This window comes from Aythya fuligula, chromosome 2 (genome assembly GCF_009819795.1).
Source record: "Aythya fuligula isolate bAytFul2 chromosome 2, bAytFul2.pri, whole genome shotgun sequence".
In the NCBI taxonomy this organism is placed as follows: domain Eukaryota; kingdom Metazoa; phylum Chordata; class Aves; order Anseriformes; family Anatidae; genus Aythya; species Aythya fuligula.
Window position 1 is genome coordinate 9,333,584 of NC_045560.1, and position 17,911 is coordinate 9,351,494.

Below are 17,911 nucleotides of genomic sequence, written 5' to 3' on the forward strand. Positions count from 1 at the left end.
ACAGCTGACAAAGGTGCTAGGTGACAAAGACACTTGGTTTGACCCTTATGGATACTGTTGATCCATTTGCTTCATATAGAATTTATTTTTTTATAATGCTGATTATATATTGTTTGCTATAAACATGGGTCACACAAAATGGCAGCAACATTGCTTCCCTTAAAGCCACCAGTTCCCAAAGTCCAATGAGCCACCCTAACCCTGCTACACATAAACACAGCAGAAAGTAAGGCTCCCAACCCCTCCCATTCATACTTAGGGCACAGTTACCACATTAATCACCCTAACGATGTTTCTCAGGCTGGAGCCACTCATGACTGAACTTATCCCCAGTAGATTGTGGACCAACAGCTACTCAGGGCTCCTCACTGACCCCAGCAACTGGCCATGGGCTGTGTGGCCCTGTGGCCATTGCTGGGAAGCTCTGAGAGGAGCCAGAGAGCATCACTAAAAGTCCATTGCTAAAGGAAGTCCTTCGGTGTGAGATAAACGTTTCCCCTCTTCCTTCTCCCTTATCACCTGACAAGTTAAAACAGCTCTGAATTTTAAATAAATAAATAATATTTTGCTGCCCCCCCTTCCCCTGGGCTGCTTTGCTGCCAGGCAACAAGGTGCAACCAAGGTGCACAGAGGTTTCCATGGGTAAACACAGAGCAGCCGGGCTGAGGGGACTGTGAGTCAAAGACTGGGCACTGGGTGGGGAGAGATCCATGAGGTAAAAAATAGTTGGAGAGGTAACAAGGAGTGGAAGGAAGTCCAGTGCAAGGCCTGCACATATTTGCCATGAGTTGGCCTGGCCATGAGGCGGGCGCTGAGGGGCCACGGTGGGCAGGGCACAACGCATCGTCCCACCATGGCATGAGGGGCCATGGAGGTGGCACTGCTCTCCCTTGGTCACACAGAGGGGGAAGGCAGTGTTGGCCACGAAGGGGTTGCTAACATTGTCTTTGCTCACTCTGCCTCTGGTTTACTTGTCCGCAATAAACAGTTCAATGGGACTTACTGCTACAGCTGTATTTTTAACTTGGTCCGCTTGAAATTTGTTATTACCACCACTGGTTTTGAAGGTGTTCTGCTTAACAATATGTGCACAGAGAGAGATACACTGGGGATGAGATAAGGTTGACAGGGGAGGGGCACAGGCTTGTTTATGGACCCAGAGTTAACTTCTGTGCGTGGAATAAGTGTTAAGTTTTCCCCTCTGCCAGGCCTAGGGGAAAATGAACAAAACTGTAAGTATTAGCAAGGCTGTTTCTGCTGAGAAATGTTATTCATGTTCTTGGATATTTCTGTTCACAGAACCACGTGACTTTTGAAGAATCATCTAAAGACGGTCAATGGAGCGTCATGGTTTTTACAAGGTATGATTTCACATCTTTTAAAGTAAGGTAGAAGGGTGGGGAGAAATGCAGCAATAGATAAACACATTACCTGTATAAAAATAATATATTCTTGTTTATAGTCAGTGTTCTGAAGACAAGGATAGCCTTTGGGATTGTTTTTAATTGAAATAAAATGTGTTTGGGCATGCCAGACTTTTATAGTCCATAATGAGTTTATTGCATATAATAATTATGGGTTCAGTAATTAAAACTTAAAAATTACTGCTATTTTATTTAATATAAACGATAAATCAAAGATTTCATTTGACTTTTTATAAGTTAAAAACTAGGATGTGTCAGAAACATCAATCTTAGATTTCACATTATGGTAATTGTATGTTAGAATTCAAGTACAGGAGTTGCATGTGCATAAAAGTCAAAGACTTTTATGCACATGCAAAAACATTGGCTAAGAGCAGAATTTCATTTAAATTGGTATTTTATCTTTTTAATTCATTTACAATAATAGCTATAGAAGATTTTTTTTCTTTCTAGAGCCACTTTTCTGAACGAGAGGGGATGGCAGTTTCTGCAGTTGCTTTACAGGATCATATAATACACAGTCATCAGCTCCAGGATCTTTCATTAGCAGATCCTTTTAAGTCAAGGAATATCAGGAACATTTACAAACCTGTGAACAAAGAGATGGCCAAAGCAGTAATAGATACTGGACTACGAAAAAAGAGCACTCACCACAAAAATAAAGAAGATGCAGAAAGGGAGTATGTGCTTGATCCCAATCCTCCCCGTCTAACGTTAGGTAAACCTAATATATATAATATATTATATTCAGATTCATTAATTCTTTCATTTTATTTAAAATAAACTAAAATGAGGAAGCTAAATTTCCCATTCAATAAGATTATTCAGTGCTAGACAGCATAAAGTCTTGTTTTTCAGATATGTCATAGCCAGCTATTTAGGCCATTTTGTAAACGGTCATTTAAACAATGAAATCGTCATTGGTGTCTTGAATGCATCTTCATATCTGAAATGTATTAAAACCTATTAAAACCTAAAATGCAATGAAGGTGCATTATGACAACTAGTGCATCTTGAGGAAGAAAAATTCTAGTCTCTTACACTTTTTTAAAAAGTTTTCTGTATTGACTATCATAACTTTCATTACCTTATATTCTCAAATAAATCATCAGTTAAGTGGATATTGTATTTATTTGGGATAATGTATTACTAATAAGATAATTTTTATGTCTATTTGAAATTGTTTCTTTTATTCCTTATTCAGTAAAAAGACATTTACTACTGCTGCGTTAAATATATTCTGTGTTAATGTATACCCACCTTTACTCAAAGTTAAAAAGGTTTGTTTTTACAATGGTCCTGGGGCTAAACCCAGGAAGAATTAACACCTGTAGTTAAATACCTTTTTCAAATTTGGAAGCAAACATGCAGCAAGATAAAAGTCACAGATGTGAGGGCTTGGAATGATGCCTGGTGAGAAAACTCACTTTTAAATAGTATTATAATAATACAGTTGTAGAGCAGTGACAGATAATATTGCTTAAAAAAAAAAAAAAAAAAAAAAAAAAACATAGCCATGGAGCATCTTAGCAGACCAGGAATCCAGATGTGCTTCACAGTGGTCAGTTTCCATTTTCTCTTGTCCCTTTCTAAAGGTTTCTACAGTATTCTTACCATGAACATCTTGTCTCCATCCTTTTTGCCGCCTTGATTACACTTGTCTGAAAGAATCTTCCAGCTCAACAGTTTACACTTTTAAGCATAATAAACTTTCATCATCATTAATAATTGTTTTATTTATTCTGTTTCATAAAAATGCCCCCAGGCCTCCCTGAAGATCATGTTGCCTTTGCTGTAGTAACTGTCACAGTAGTCCCAGCTCTAAAGAGAACCATGTAAATCAATGAGGCTCCATACAAGCACAGGCATCTGCCTTTTGGAATCAGCTGAAGGTTAAGAGGGTAACTTAAGATAATACACAACAAGCGAGTGTAACAAGTGATAGGACAAAGGTAGTAAGACTAGATTATTATTAGTATGTTTGCTTGGTTATACTTCTAAAGATGAGAGGGTTTTTTCTTTGGTTCCGTTTGAAGAGGAATTTGAAAGAGGAGAGAATGGGGGGGGGAGGGAGAAGAAAAGCAGAGAAGTACTGGGGTTAAGGCAAATATAAATAATGAGTGATTATGGAAGCTAAAGGTTGTGAAAAAATGCAGCCCAAGTGTGAGCATGTTCTCTGCAATTATAAGAAAGACGAAGTATTTTCTCTTTAAATCGCAGCATTGACTGAGAGGTCCCATATGAATGTTTGTGCAAGTGATTCAAAGAATGTGCTGAAAGATTTTAAGAAGTCATTGCAATTGTTTCTGTGTTTTGCTTATTAGTATTTTCACCTATAATCTCTCATGAATTTACAATGCTTATATTAAGCTTTCTCTTTTTTAAGAATTGTTCATTTTAAACCTTACAGTTGTGAAACAACAAATGTATTCAACATAGTTGAATACAGTTTTCTCTTCTCAAGTTTGTGGGTCTCAAACAGGCTTCTATCATTAATTTTTTTCTCAACAGGGGCTTGAGTCCTAAAAGCTAATCATAATGGTTTGGAGGTTACTGTATATAATCACTTTGCTAATGTTCATTTGAACATAAATAACTCAGATGTAAAATGGGTGTGTCACTAGATAGGTTGAGCTTGTAAATGACGCATAAGGCTGAAAACTCTTGGATGTCTTGAGCTGTGATAAAGGTAGGCTTTCATTACTTATATTTATTCTAAGTGGTGTTTCAAGAATATCTTCACAGAGCCATTTGCATCAACCGCATATCACTTCTTGTGTGTCCTGCTGCCAGTTTTCCTTCATCAACTACGTTGTATAAAAGCTTTCCTTCTAAGCACCTGTATAACCTGTCCCTCACAAATATCCCATCTGGTTTATATTATTTAGAAGTTAGGTTTTGCCTCCAATCTCTTCCTATTTGGCAGCTTTAATCATCCACTTGTGAAAGTTTTTAATAAGCTTTTTTTTTTTACCCCGGGCGTATACAAACGGCTTTCCACAAAGCCATCTCATTGTCTTCCCTAAAACAGTCTCTGACCACAGTGCTTGGAAGAAAATCAAGGGTAGGCATTTTTTGTGTTGTGATACTGTCTTTCATGCTGTGACTGGTTTGCTATGTTGTTCACTCCCTGTATATCCAGTTTTTGTCATCATAAAAACTGGCACTGTGTATATTGGACTATCAAAGTGGGATCCTGTTTCCTTATTTATTCACTGATACTCTTAGGTATTACTGTCAGATGAAATTTGATATATGTTTTTACTAGAACTTTTATCATGTATTTTATAATCTGATTCCTCTTTTGTAGCAGAAACACACTGATCTGAGCACCATGTGCTCCTCAAGGATTGGATGGTCTGTGCAGCATGTACTCTTCAAGAGAGAAAGCACCTGGTTAGAACTTTTTTCGCCACTCAGATGCCACTTTCAGCAATTCATGCATAAGCTTTAAGTCAAATACATATTCTGACCATAGATGAACATAGCATCTAAAGTTTGTAGGGTCTTTCATAGCTCTCTTCAAGCTCACATTATTTTTCACCACCAATATCACCAGATGAGTGCATTTTATTGCACCAGAATTGAAAGACAATGATACATATTGTTAAAATATATTTTACGTTTGGAAAATATAGTGCTGCATATATGTACAGTGCTGCTTGAGACTGAGTGGTTTGAACTGTAGCCCATAGCCTGCAGACAGAGCTGTGAGCTCCCCTCCTCACGTGTGGAGGTGCTGCCATCGTGTTCGGGTATCAAGTTGTCTGGGAACAGAAAGTGTTTCTAAGCTAAGACATTTCATATATGACCACCAATGTAATTTATGGTATTGCTTCAAATTTTCGTTTGATACTTAGGTTTATATGCATTGCAAAACATGCATGGTTGACATTTGGCTTGATACCTTTACAAGGGCGACAGAAGTAACAAGGTGGTGTGCCCGTGAACCAAACCTTAGGTGCAGAAAGGACTTTCCAAGTAGTTCCAAAGTACGCTGACACTCCTTGAAATCTCAAAGCCATCCAGTTGTTCTAAGATATTAAATCAAATTTGTTGTGTATGTTTGAAGCTATAAAGAAGGTCTATGCAAAGATTTTGGTAGGATCCATTCTCTGGTATGAATGAAAGTGTTGACCCTTCCCGTTTACAACTAAAGCTCCCAGGTAGGCATGATCAGCTTGGATTCTGATTATTCCTCTTCTTTCCTTCCATGTTCCTCTTCCTTTCTGATTTTAGCAAATGCCATTGATGCCCTGTCATGGACTTGTGTTTTGCCTTATTACACATACCTAGAGCATTCCTCTACTGACTGTAATCAGTTCTCATAAACTGCTTACTCTGGTCTCAAAAGATGACAAAGGTCTATTCTTTGCTGTACCAAATAGTATATTTGGTATAGTGCTGGAATACTGATCCTGGCTCTTACCTGACATTTGTGGGGTTGGAAATATTGAAAGTATTTTCATTAATTCCTCCTTTGAGAATCTGAGATTTGTTGTGGATGTTCAGGAAAGCACCTCGCAGTTACTGTTTGAAATTGACTAGATCATCTATTAGAAGTCACTGTCACTGGTGACCTGCGACAAAAGTCACTGTCATTGGTGTCCAGTAACCATCTCTTTTCTTTTATTAAGCTCCTTCTCTTGCATCCATCACAGTCATACCACACTTCAGCATTTTTCACCACCAATTTTTAATATACTTTTTCATCCATGTTTCATTTTATTTCAAGAATACCATCATGTAATGTTAAAGAAACCTTTAGAAATGAATTCCCAATCTTGTTTATACTTAGATTTTGAAATTATGTTATTGTGCTTTGTTACATTGTCTAGTTAATTATCCCCATCTTAATAGCTGTGAACAGCTATCAAATTCATATTACTTAGCAAATAAGTTTACATTTTTAAAATTCCTATATAAATCCTGTAATTGAAAGAAGTTCCAAAATTAGAAAATAGCTAGCTAATAGTAGGAGGTATGTTGCCCGCCAGTAGTTTGTTTGATGATAAATTTATTTGAAGTATTTGTATAAGTATTTTTAAATAAATGCATTATCAATGAATTTCATATGCAGAAAAGCCATTGTCTGCATCTGCCAGTGGGCATTATCCAGTGATTTGTTCTTTTTGCTGTCTGCAGCTCAGAAATTAGGACTAGTTGAGCCCCCTTCCTTGCCACTAACTGCTGAAGAATGGGCAAAAATAAAGCAGAGATCCATACAGCATGGGGATTCCATACAGCCTTGTGCAATATGCAGGGAAGAGTTTGCACTTCAGCCTCAGGTACATTATCTGTGCACTACACAATTTAATTAAGATTTTCCAGAGTTACGGCTAAGACTCATTAGGTGGAGGAGGAAAGGAAGGAAATTAAAAGGTCAACCTTAAGACACCATTTAGTATTTAATAGCTGGACCTAGCTATTATCAGCCTACTCTGAAAGTATTTTGGAAATGAGATGTTAGAGAAAGGTTGGTAGTGTTTGATCACTGATGAGGTTATGATAGTAGAGGAGAAGGCAGTCAGCAATTTTTGTCTGCTCTTGCAAAGCAAATATAGGCTATTTTTTGCTCCGTTTTAACTCCTGTTGTATCTGATCTTATCCTTTGCTCATCAGAATGGTAAATATTCGCTAATTAAACAATTTCAGATATGTTTTGTTTTCTCACAAGTTTTATTACTTTGTAGTTTAATTCAATAGTCATTTCTATGTGGAAAATGGAAGTAGGTGTGCCCTTAATGCCATTCCATCATTTACTTCGGTTATCTGAATGAACGCTTGCATTTTACCTTGGTGGCCATGTGTGTAGCATCATGCTTTATTAGATTCTCTCATGTATCATCTTGAAAATGTTAAGCAAAAGGGACAGGTGACTGATTGAAGAGGAGTGCAGCTCCAGAGAGGCGGTGATGGTAATTAGAAGAATTACCTGAACTGCTTGCAAGTTTCTTTCCACAGTGTGTTTCAGGGTGTTTCTTTTCTACCTTTTCCCTCTTTTTAATTTGTTTTCCTTTAAGATTTTTTACAGTCAAGCCTGTGATGTGAATCAAGGTCTTTAATAACCTTAAATGGAGGGGGTTTGCTTCCTTTTACTTCAACATTAACTGGAGGTGTACAATTGTCCAAAGACAGGTGGGATGGATCTGGCAAAAGACCATTCTGCCAATTTCTGGCTACCTAGAAGTCTAAAGCTTGACAAGAGAGAGCAAAAGACAGCACTCATTAAGAAGGTTACTTTAGATTTGGCACAAAAAGGGAAATGCCTCTGGAATTCTTTTTGTCCTCAGTGTTTCGTTAGCTTTCATCCCTCAAGGGAAAAAAGCCACTGTATCTGAAAGCTTTTCCTTCAGCTGGCTGCTAGCCATTAATCCTTTTGTGTTTGCGAGCTCAATAGTGCACACTACTTGTTCTGGTTTTCACTCCTTTCCCAGTTTTTCCTTCCCCTAAGAGCCAACTGCCTTTTTTGTCCAACTCTGTATCTTTTGTCAGGATGGAGATCATCAGCATTTGGTGGGAATTTAGGTCAGATAAAGGTGAAGTTTTCTTGTAGCCTGTGAACATGCTTTCTCTCTCTCTCTTTTTTTTTTTTTTTTTTTTTTTTTTTGTACATGTGAAATGCTGCATTTGATGTATATCACTTCTTGAAATTTAACGTCTTTGTGGGGGAAAGGGAAAAAAATAATCAGCTTTCATTTTAAGTACTTGTTTCATAATCTTTTGCTCAAGTCAATGGCAGTTGGCATTTCTTACTTTCTGCCACTCCATGTGTTGTCAATGCAAAAATTCACAAATTGGTTTAAGCTGTTCTCTATTAAGTAATTTGTATAGAAGACTAATTTTATTTTCACCAGATGCAATAATCACAGAAAGAAAGTGATAACCTTTCAGGCAGTCAGAATTTTTGTCAATGTTCTTTTCTTTTCAGCATTTATAATGGCTTTAAGTCTTGTGTTTTTGTTCCTTTGAAAAATAGGTGCTGCTTTCATGTTCCCATGTATTCCATAAAGTGAGTATTCATTTGTTTAACAGTTCAAACATATATAATACATGTTTTAAACTACTTAAGTGAATATCTTAATGAATTAAATATAATCTTGAGAAATAATTTTGTTTCTGGATTCTTACAGTAAGAAATTAAATTTTATGCTATTTTATGATGAGGCCCTTCACTCCATTTATTATCTATTCAAAGCTGTATGGGAAATCATAGTTTGTAACTGAGTTATGCATTTGTATACAAAACAGGAATAGCTTAATTTAAAAAAAATAAATCATAGGAATATATTTACATTTCCAAATTTCTCTAATATTTTAATTATAAAAATAAACATTTTGTACAGTTTTCATAGATTGTTGCATGAAGCTTTTACATTCTGTAATCTGACCTGTTTCACCTGTTTCAATGATATCAAATATATTGTAATTAATTGCTTTTTTTTTTCAGGCATGCCTGAAAGCCTTTGAAAAATTTACAGGTAAAAAGTCTTGTCCTATGTGTAGGAAAAAGCAGTACCAGACCAGAGTAATACATGATGGGGCACGCTTGTATAAAATAAAGTGTGTTATTAGGTAAGCCTTACTTATGCTAGAGGCATCATCACTGGACAAAACTTATTTCCAAATAATGTTCCAAATTTGTTAAAACTTGAATAAGAAACTAGACAGAATGAATGCACTACAAAAGTTAATGTTTGGGGGAAACAATGTAAAATGATTGTTTCACGTAAATAGCAAAACTATATAAATTTAATTTTCCTCTTCTTGAACAATCCTTTTTCTTACAGAATTCAAGCGTCCTGGAGGGGATATATTGTTAGAAAATGGTACAAAAACTTGAGAAAAACAGTGCCTCCTAAAGACAGCAAACTAAGAAAACAGTTCTTTGAGGAAAAGGTATGTTGGACTTGCTTCTGTGGTCCATTTCTTTGATGTGATTAAACTCCCTTAAATCAAAACTCTTGAGTATCTGCTCTCTACCTTTTCATTTATTCCTTGTCGCTCATGCCAAGCAAGCAGCATTGGAAACACTGTGTTGTTCTGTTAGTCTCTTCACGCCACCCTCTTTTCAAGGTAAAAATCAGAGAAAATAATTCAAGGCCTGCCTTTTGCCTTGGCCAACATCAACAAGGGTTTTTATGAGTCTCTATTTCCCTTCCATTTCTGATAAGTCACAGTAATCTGTTTCCCATGAGGGGGTATTTATGGTTGTGGAGTCTTTTCCGCGCGCCAGTATAGTAAGGGGAGAAACAAACAAATGCATAAACAATCATATCCTCTCTGCAGTCCCAGAATTTCTTCACTCAGCACAGACCTGGATAGTTCCATCATGTAGATTCACGCTTCTCTAACTTCTGCTCAAATGCAAGTCGGACTATAATAAATTGGGGTCCTGACCCCATACAAATTAGGCCATATCAGGTACAAGGATTTTGCAGTGACCCTGCATCCCTTCAAGCATGCAGCTGCAATCCTCAAGTTCTTTGCCAACTTCCCACCTTCCCCCAGTTTAATAACAGCCAGTCCAACTCAACTTTTCAGTACAAAAACCACTCTGGTGTGCAATTACCAACCCATCCCTCAGGCAGCAAGATATGCCATTTTCCAGTCCAGGTTATCAAATGGCCTGATCAATAGGCCTGATCAATCAAGACATGAATTTCAGCATAGCTAGTGCTTACAACAAGGAAAATACTCTTACCTGCATTGCAAGCTAAATCAGTGGTAGGTTTAAACCAATACTTGAATCATTCTGGTTTATTTTTTGTTGATGGTTGGTTGGTTGGTTTTTTAATCACTACTGTATTCAAATAGAAGACTGCTTATAGAGGAAGGCTTCTTACTGCCTATCCTTTCATTGTTTGCCGCACTTACTTGGTTGTATACCGCTAGAGCACAGTTTTGGATGCAGGGACCCTCTCTGGCTGTATTATGTATGATATTTATGTATGATGGGTACCCTACAGATCATCTTGCAGACTGTTACAACAAAACTGATAGCACTGTTCTGCTTCTGTGGTGCCGGTGGCTATGGGAGACAAAATACTGCTCTCAGCCTGGCTATGGAGACAGTTCAATGGTTGTTGTACTGCCTTGTAGTCAATGCAAAGTCCTTTGCTAATGGAAAAAAAAAAAAAAATGGGGGTAACTGAAGAAAGCTAACATTACATGTGGAAGTGCTTAAACGTTTAAGTTTAGAAGAAGTGAATACTTTGGTGGCTTGTGACTGTCCTCAAGTAGCATGATGAGAACAGAAAACAGAAACAGATTTTCTTGCATGGAGGACCGGGGAATGCCTCTTTCCCAACAAGGTTATCAACCTTCTGTGAGATCAAGACACCATGCTTAATTACACACAACATCTCAGTAATGGGAAGCTGAAGAAAGCTTCTAAATGTGCTGAAATAGCTGGCTGCTATTTGTTATATTTTTTTTCCTCACCAAAACTTCAGATGTCTGCAGTAGTTGTCTATTAAGCTACCTACAATGGGCTAGCTTTTAGAGACCTTATGTTAGATAACAGTTTTAGGAAGAAACAAATGGATAAAACTGCTCACATTTTATCAGATGATAGTAAACCATGGGATAATCTTCCTTTAAGATTTTGTTCACGTATAGTTTTCAGCATTAAGAAATAATTCTCATACATACCACTTCAGGTTTTTGCAGAGAACAAAATGGGAACTAATTCTTCACCTTCTAATAAGAATAAACTTATAAAGTCTTCTTATATGGATTAGCCAGGTTTAAATTAATTCAGTACCAATTACAATTAAAGGATATACATCCATTTTTCTTAGTGGCTCTCAAGTGGGAATTGTAGATGAGTTTTCCTACTGTTAGCTCTTATACTTTTAAGTGTTGGTTGATGAAAACACTAAAGAAATTTTTCACAAGGAGCTATCCATTTCCAGAAGCTAAAAAGCTTTTCTAAAATAAATTTTGCCTCTCAAGCTTGTGCTGTGCTTTTAAAATGTCACTTCCTAAATGTTAGCATAATCAAACAGCATCACAACTGGAAAAAAATCAAAATTTTAATAACCCTTCCTCTTCTGGAAGGATGGCAAAGGTTAAATGTCAAGTTTCATACTCTTAAATAAATATCACAAAATAAAAAATGATGTCTGAAATATTAGTTCTAGAAGGACATACATTACTTGTTTCAGGGTCATACAGTAGCCCTTATTACACCTATGATTGGATTTTTTAATAATCTAGATCAAAGGAGATAAGAAAGGCCAGAATCCAAACAATGCTGCTTTTTTAGCACTGGTATATGCAGAAAGTAGGGTGTTGCTTCAGCATGTTAGGTAGTGAATTTCTTTGATCCTTTCTATAAATGTCACTTGTGTATGTCATTTAATTGTGGTATAGCCTTTTATTGATGCAATGAAATCTTTTCAAATGCATTGCATTATCTCCAGCTTTGCTAAATATGTTGACCATTGTTTAGGAAGCAAGGTAAGTCACTGTGAAATGGTGTAGCTGGCTTTAGTTTCTTCCTCCCCCTCCACGTGATTTCTCCCAACGATTTTAATTTAAATCTCACCAAACAGTATAATGGTCCTGGAATTTGTTTAGTCGTTTGACTTCCTTTATCACATGGAGATGGTAAACATTCTGTTGCTAACTTGAAGTGGCTCCAAGCAGCAAAATGAGGAGGATATTAAACCAGTAAAAGCTTATCAACTGATTCATTGATATGCTGTAAATTCCAGCCTTTTCATTTTACTTTTGAGGGTTGCCATAAGTCAACACATTAGTAAGCAATTTGCAGACATTGGATCACTTAAAAAGGCTTCCCTGTGGACAAAGTTCACATCGGTGCTTTGTTTTGTCATTTTATTTTATCATAGTCTTGTGCTTCTGTACAGATGACTGATGTAGTTCTGCATATCGACAGAGTATTTCAAATATTCTGTTTATGCCATGCTATTCAAGTTTTAAGATGTCACAGATGAAATACACTAGCATAGCATTTTCAGAAATAAATTCTATTAGTTTCAGATCTGGGAAAAAAAATGTATTCCACGTTATGCAGTAGGACACAGCAAGATTGAATATTTAAATGTTAGAACACAATATAACACTAACAATTTATACAAAATGCTTATTCCTTTCTGTACATTTTGACAGTACTGTTTTGCTAGTTAACATAAAATTTGAGTTATATTTGTTGCATTTTTTTCCTTCCCAAACCTGGACTCTATTTGCTGATTGATGAATATGGGTTGGGTCAGGTCATGCTGCAGAAAATACAGGAGTAGCTCAAAGCAGATAGTATCTTAGCAGCAGGGGAACTTAATAGAACGCTGTCTTAGGCAGGAATTTTCCTCTATTTTTACAGTTTCTGTGCAAGGAAGCTCATGAGGGGGACTCTCAGGATCATTTAGTGAAATGGGCTAGAGAAACACAAGTTCAAGCTCAGAAGTGGAGGGCTTCTCCCTGCTGAGGGAAAAGGGATCAAACAGTGCAGGCACAGAAAGAAAGCGGACACTACTTAGTTTAATGCAATCCCAGCCACTTTCTCTGCCTCCTGCTTTCTGCTTCCATTGTTGGTTAATTTTCCTCAGCGGTCTGTCAAGTAGTACTGTAGTTCACAAAGACAGACTGAGTCCTGGAGCTGACCACATGCTGTTTGTGTTGCTCTCAGATTCACAGAAATAGACACTGGACCAGGGCCAAGTCAAAATGTGGTGGTTTTCCCTCAAATTTTGGGTCCTGAGAGGCTCTCAGTGAAAGATAAAGCATCTTCATGGTTGCTCTAGCTTCCCACTGCCCTAGCTTTCTTGTGAAAACAATTCAGGTTTGTTCAAGTTTGATACTGACATAAATGAAGACTGAGCATAAATCAGGACCAAAGCAGATCCAGTTTTAGAACTTAGGTAACAACAGTTCAGATTAAGCAGTGACATTCCTAGTAGTTTTATTAAATATATAATCACCTCAAGCCATCAAAGACCAACTCTGATTAAGCGTAGTGCATTGGTATTTCACGTCTCGGTCATTACTTGGGATTGTTTGGAAACCACGTAGTGTAAATATTGAAGGAGGCCTGTGGTGGGATTTTTGTTTGTTTATTTTTTGTTTTACACATACCACTAAAGGTCAGTGTGTGTGTTTGCATGGAACAGAATTACTTTTTGCTTTCTTGTCGGTGAGCAATCATGAAGGAAGCACAAGATTACCCATCTGCTCTTTGCTAGATATAGAATTTCTCCCACAAAATTCATAAAGTACTGCTTCGTTTCATATCACGCTGTGATTAACATGCATACACCACGCAGGGGGGCTCAGAGGGATTTCATTTTTGTTTAGTTACACTAAGTTCACACATCAGCATCATGTAACACTGTAGCTAAGCCCAATTGGCACTGACAGGTGGATACATCCTTTTTCAATATGCTGTTGTGCTAGAGATCATTTGCAAATACAGCAAGTCATAATAGATCTCATCTATCACTGAATTAAACTGTAAAATTAAAAAAAAAAAATACACAGCATCAAAGCTAACAGCAAGAACCAAATGACTTGTCTTGTGTGATAGTTTTCATGATTTCTCTTATCTGGCCACTTCTAATATTTGTCTCCTTGAAGTCTCTATTGAGAGAAAAAAAAAAAAGTTTCACTGGAACACATTCTCATACTTGTGCATTATGTGATGATATTATTAAAAACTGCTATTATGTTTTTTTTCATGTTCAAGAAAGAAACGAGAGTTTCAGAGTTTGAATGATAACTTAGAGCATTAAGTGAGCTTTTCAGATAGGCTTTTGGTTGGCTGGTTTCTATGGTGATTTTTTTTTCTTTTTTGTTGGTTCTTTACGTTTGGGGGAGTGTAGTGCAGGCAGAGGAGGGATTTGGCTTCTTGTGTCCCTCAGGTCTAGAAAACTTTGCCTTGAATATTCTGATGTATGCTATGAAAGGTCACCTTTAGCAGTTGTAAGGGAGCATGTCCTAATATAAAAAGCTGCCAAAGGAGTAAAATGAAGCCATAAGAAAGTGTTCAGGCACCATTGAGGTATCTGACCTTGACAACTCCTACTACCTCACCCCTCGCTTCCCACCCCTTCCTCCCTGAAAAGATGGCTCACTGTTTTTCTATTGAGTTTTCACTCAAAGGAAATGTATGGAGAGGAAGGGTCACATTCCAACACCTGTAACATGACCAGGCAGTGCTTCGCAAAACTGCTTTAACTATTTACAGGCAGAGTCTCCACAGCCAAGCCTAAAGCTTCTGTGACTCCCTATAGACCTTCCAGATAGTGTGGTAGCAACAAGAGAAATTTCTATACAATCTTTCGCTACAACACAGCTGTACTATCTCTGCTCCACCCAATGGGTTAAGAATGCTACGTCTATCTTCAGAAAGTTCATTCAAAACTGTGTTTATTTCTCCATAGTATAATAGTCCATCAGTAGTGGCTGGGGACTTGATATTCCTAACCTTTAAATCTGCAGTGGACACCAGCTAAAATCGCAACAAGATTCCTGAGATCATGCAGCTAATCAGACCCCTTGTCCAAGAGCTGATAATTCCACATACAAACTGCTCATAAGCAACTCCAGGTCTAACAGGAGTCACTTTTCCTTTCAGGTTCAACAGATCAGCAGTTGCCTGTTGAGTTCTTACGACATAAACCTAGATAAATTTTTTGCTGAGATAGATTCCACTATAGCTGCAAGTCGAGATGTGTTTCAGCAGGTGGAAGAAAAAGAAATATTTGTAAGTGAAAATGACTGGGAGAAGATCCAGATGCAGGTTGGTTGGCTTTCTTGGTTTCAAACAAACAAGCAAGTTCTGCAATCATAATGTTTTTGCTCTTTTAAGGCACAGAGATCTTCAGCACCACTGAGATTTTCTTGATTTTTTTTTTTTGTTATAGTTTTGTGGGTTTTTAATATCTGTTCCAAATCAGGGATCTTTTTTTAAAAAAAAAAAAAAAATTTTACAGTTCAGAGATTTACTCATGCTTCAGCAGCATCTCTTTTATTCCATTAAATAGCCCAAAGTGACTGTAGACAAAATTGAGTGAAAATATTCTTAGAATGTTCGAATTTTGACTACTGTATTTTGATAAACCTAATTAGCAATCTTGATATATTTATATTCTATTACTTTTATCACTCTACAGGATTTTTTGTTTTTATTTTGTTTACTTAGGCATTGCGGCAGGAAATAGTTGACTGTCCTATCTGTATCATGCCACTCAGTTCGACTTCTCAACCTGCCAGCATCCTTTCTGGTAACAGCAATCAGTTTTCACGACAGGCTGTTCTGCTTTCTTGTTCACATCTGTTTCATCATACCTGTCTTCAAGCATTTGAAGAGTTTTCCTTGGGAGTACGGCATATTTGTCCTTTATGTCGCTCATATTACCAAAAGAAGGTCCTCAAATGTTGATCTGTATGAACGTCCTCATAAAATATAAGATCTGTATGAACGTCCTCATAAAAATAGGTGACAACACGTGTACTTCTAACTCTGGAGCCTTTTCAGATCCAGATCTTTCAAGAACAAACAGTTTTTGTATGTACTATGGTATTCACTTTGTATTTAGAGAAATAAAAGTTAGAAGGGTGCTGTTGCTTCACTTTTATATTCAGTTTCACCTTTGGTCTCAGCATTTTTTTCTCCTCCCTCCCTCTGTCACTCCCACCTTTCCCAAAGATGACGCATAGTTGATTTCAGCATTGTGTTCCTTCAGCAAAAGACCACTGTTAGCCCTTACCTGTTTGTTTTTCTGCCTGTTATTTTGTAGCACTCGTACTGTATTCTGTTTGTGTGTTCTACAGATCAGCTGCTTAATAACTCAGATGAAAGGCAGCCAGAAAGCTGTCTATAGGGCTTTCAGAGACTGTTATTGTTAAGAATTTGTGGAGAATGTGTGATGCTGTAAAGGACTAGCAATTGATAACCCTATCTTGAAACCAGGGAGGAAAAAAGAAATCCTGAGGATTTGCAAAGAACTAGTAGTTGACATGGGATTTACCAAGAAAAAAAAAAAAAAGCCAATTCGGTTAATTTGTGCAGCAGAATACAGTCCCACAGACGTAGTGGAAACCGTGAAATGTCACATTTTAACTTTAAGACTTCAGAAACTCTCCTACATTATACCTCCGTGAGCAGGTCTTGAATTACCAGTATGAGAAGAAATAAAGTTGGTCTAGAAGTGGGATATAATTGAAAAATCCAAGAGCAAATACTCTTACATGTATATAGCAATAACCCTGTCTATAGTATCAAAGAATGTTCAGGGTTGGAAGGGACCTTAAAGATGATCCAGTGCCACCCCCTGCCATGGGCAGGGCCCCCTCCCAGCAGCCCAGGCTGCCCCCCAGCCCCATCCAGCCTGGCCTTGGGCACTGCCAGGGATGGGGCAGCCAAAGCTCCTCTGGGCAGTCTGGGACAGGCCTCACCACCCTCTGAGTGAAGAATTTTTTCCTAATACCTAATCTAAATCTACCCTCTTTCATTTTAAAGCCGTTCCCCCTTGTCCTATCACTATTCTCCTGACAGAGTCCTTCCCCAGCTTTCCTGTAGCAGCCTTCCAGTACCTAAAGGAAGGTACAGCCTTCTGGTACCTATAAGGTGTCTCCAGAGCCTCTTTACCTTCCAGGCTGAACAACCCCAGCTCTCTGAGCTTCTCTTCACAGGAGAGGTTCTCTTGCCCTCTCATGATCCTCTGGACTCCCCCCAACAGCTCCCTGTCCTTCTGTTGGGGACCCCAGAGCTGAGTGCAGGCTCCAGGTGGGGTCTCACAGGAGCAGAGCAGAGGGGGACAATCCTCTCCCTCGCCCTGCTGCCCATGCTGCTGTTGGTGCAGCCTAGGACACGGTTGGCTTTCTGGGCTGCAGGCACACATTGCTGGCTCATATCAAGCTTCTCAACCACCACCCCCCCCCAAGGTCTTCTCCTCAGGGCTGCTCTCTACCCCCTCATCACCCCAACCCAGGTGCAGGACCTTGCACTTGGCCTTGTTGACCCTCCTGAGGTTCACACAGGCCCACCTCAGGCCTGTCCAGGTCCCCCTGTGGATGGCATCCCTTTCCTTCAACTTGGTATCATCAGCAAACGTGCTGAGGGTGCACACAAGCCCACTGCTGGTGTTAGTGACATGAACAAATACCATTCCCAAAATATTTTTCTCACTCCCTATCAATGTAGCAATACATAGACTTTGTCTAGAGAAACATCCAGAAATATGTTTGTATTCAGTATGAATGAATGCTGTTCTAAACAAGACCACAAGAGCAAACAAAAAGCTATCAAAGACATGCCTGCTGTCATCTGAGGCCTCAAGCTTGGAGGTTACTGTGTGCAGTTCTGAGCAATGCATTTCTAGAAACACAGGAGGGTCCCTCAGGTAAGTGAAAAGGATGAGGAGGCCTGCATCAAACTGCTGAGATAACTTGGGAGGTTACTTCTTACGTAGGAGAGAATAAAAATGGAAATGCAGCTTTTGAGCCTCAGAAGAGCTAAT

The 17,911-nt window shown here is 38.2% G+C and overlaps 1 protein-coding gene across 1 annotated transcript; it reads left to right on the forward strand.

The window, feature by feature from the left end:
• Positions 1-1,337: 1,337 nt before the first annotated feature.
• Positions 1,338-15,831, forward strand: RNF32 (ring finger protein 32). The gene is made up of 8 exons (XM_032183376.1): positions 1,338-1,361; positions 1,878-2,142; positions 6,570-6,712; positions 8,404-8,436; positions 8,875-8,999; positions 9,215-9,323; positions 15,025-15,189; positions 15,592-15,831. Exons 1-8 carry the CDS (start codon positions 1,338-1,340, stop codon positions 15,829-15,831), a joined length of 1,104 nt encoding a protein of 367 aa, XP_032039267.1.
• The last annotated feature ends 2,080 nt before the right edge of the window (positions 15,832-17,911 follow it).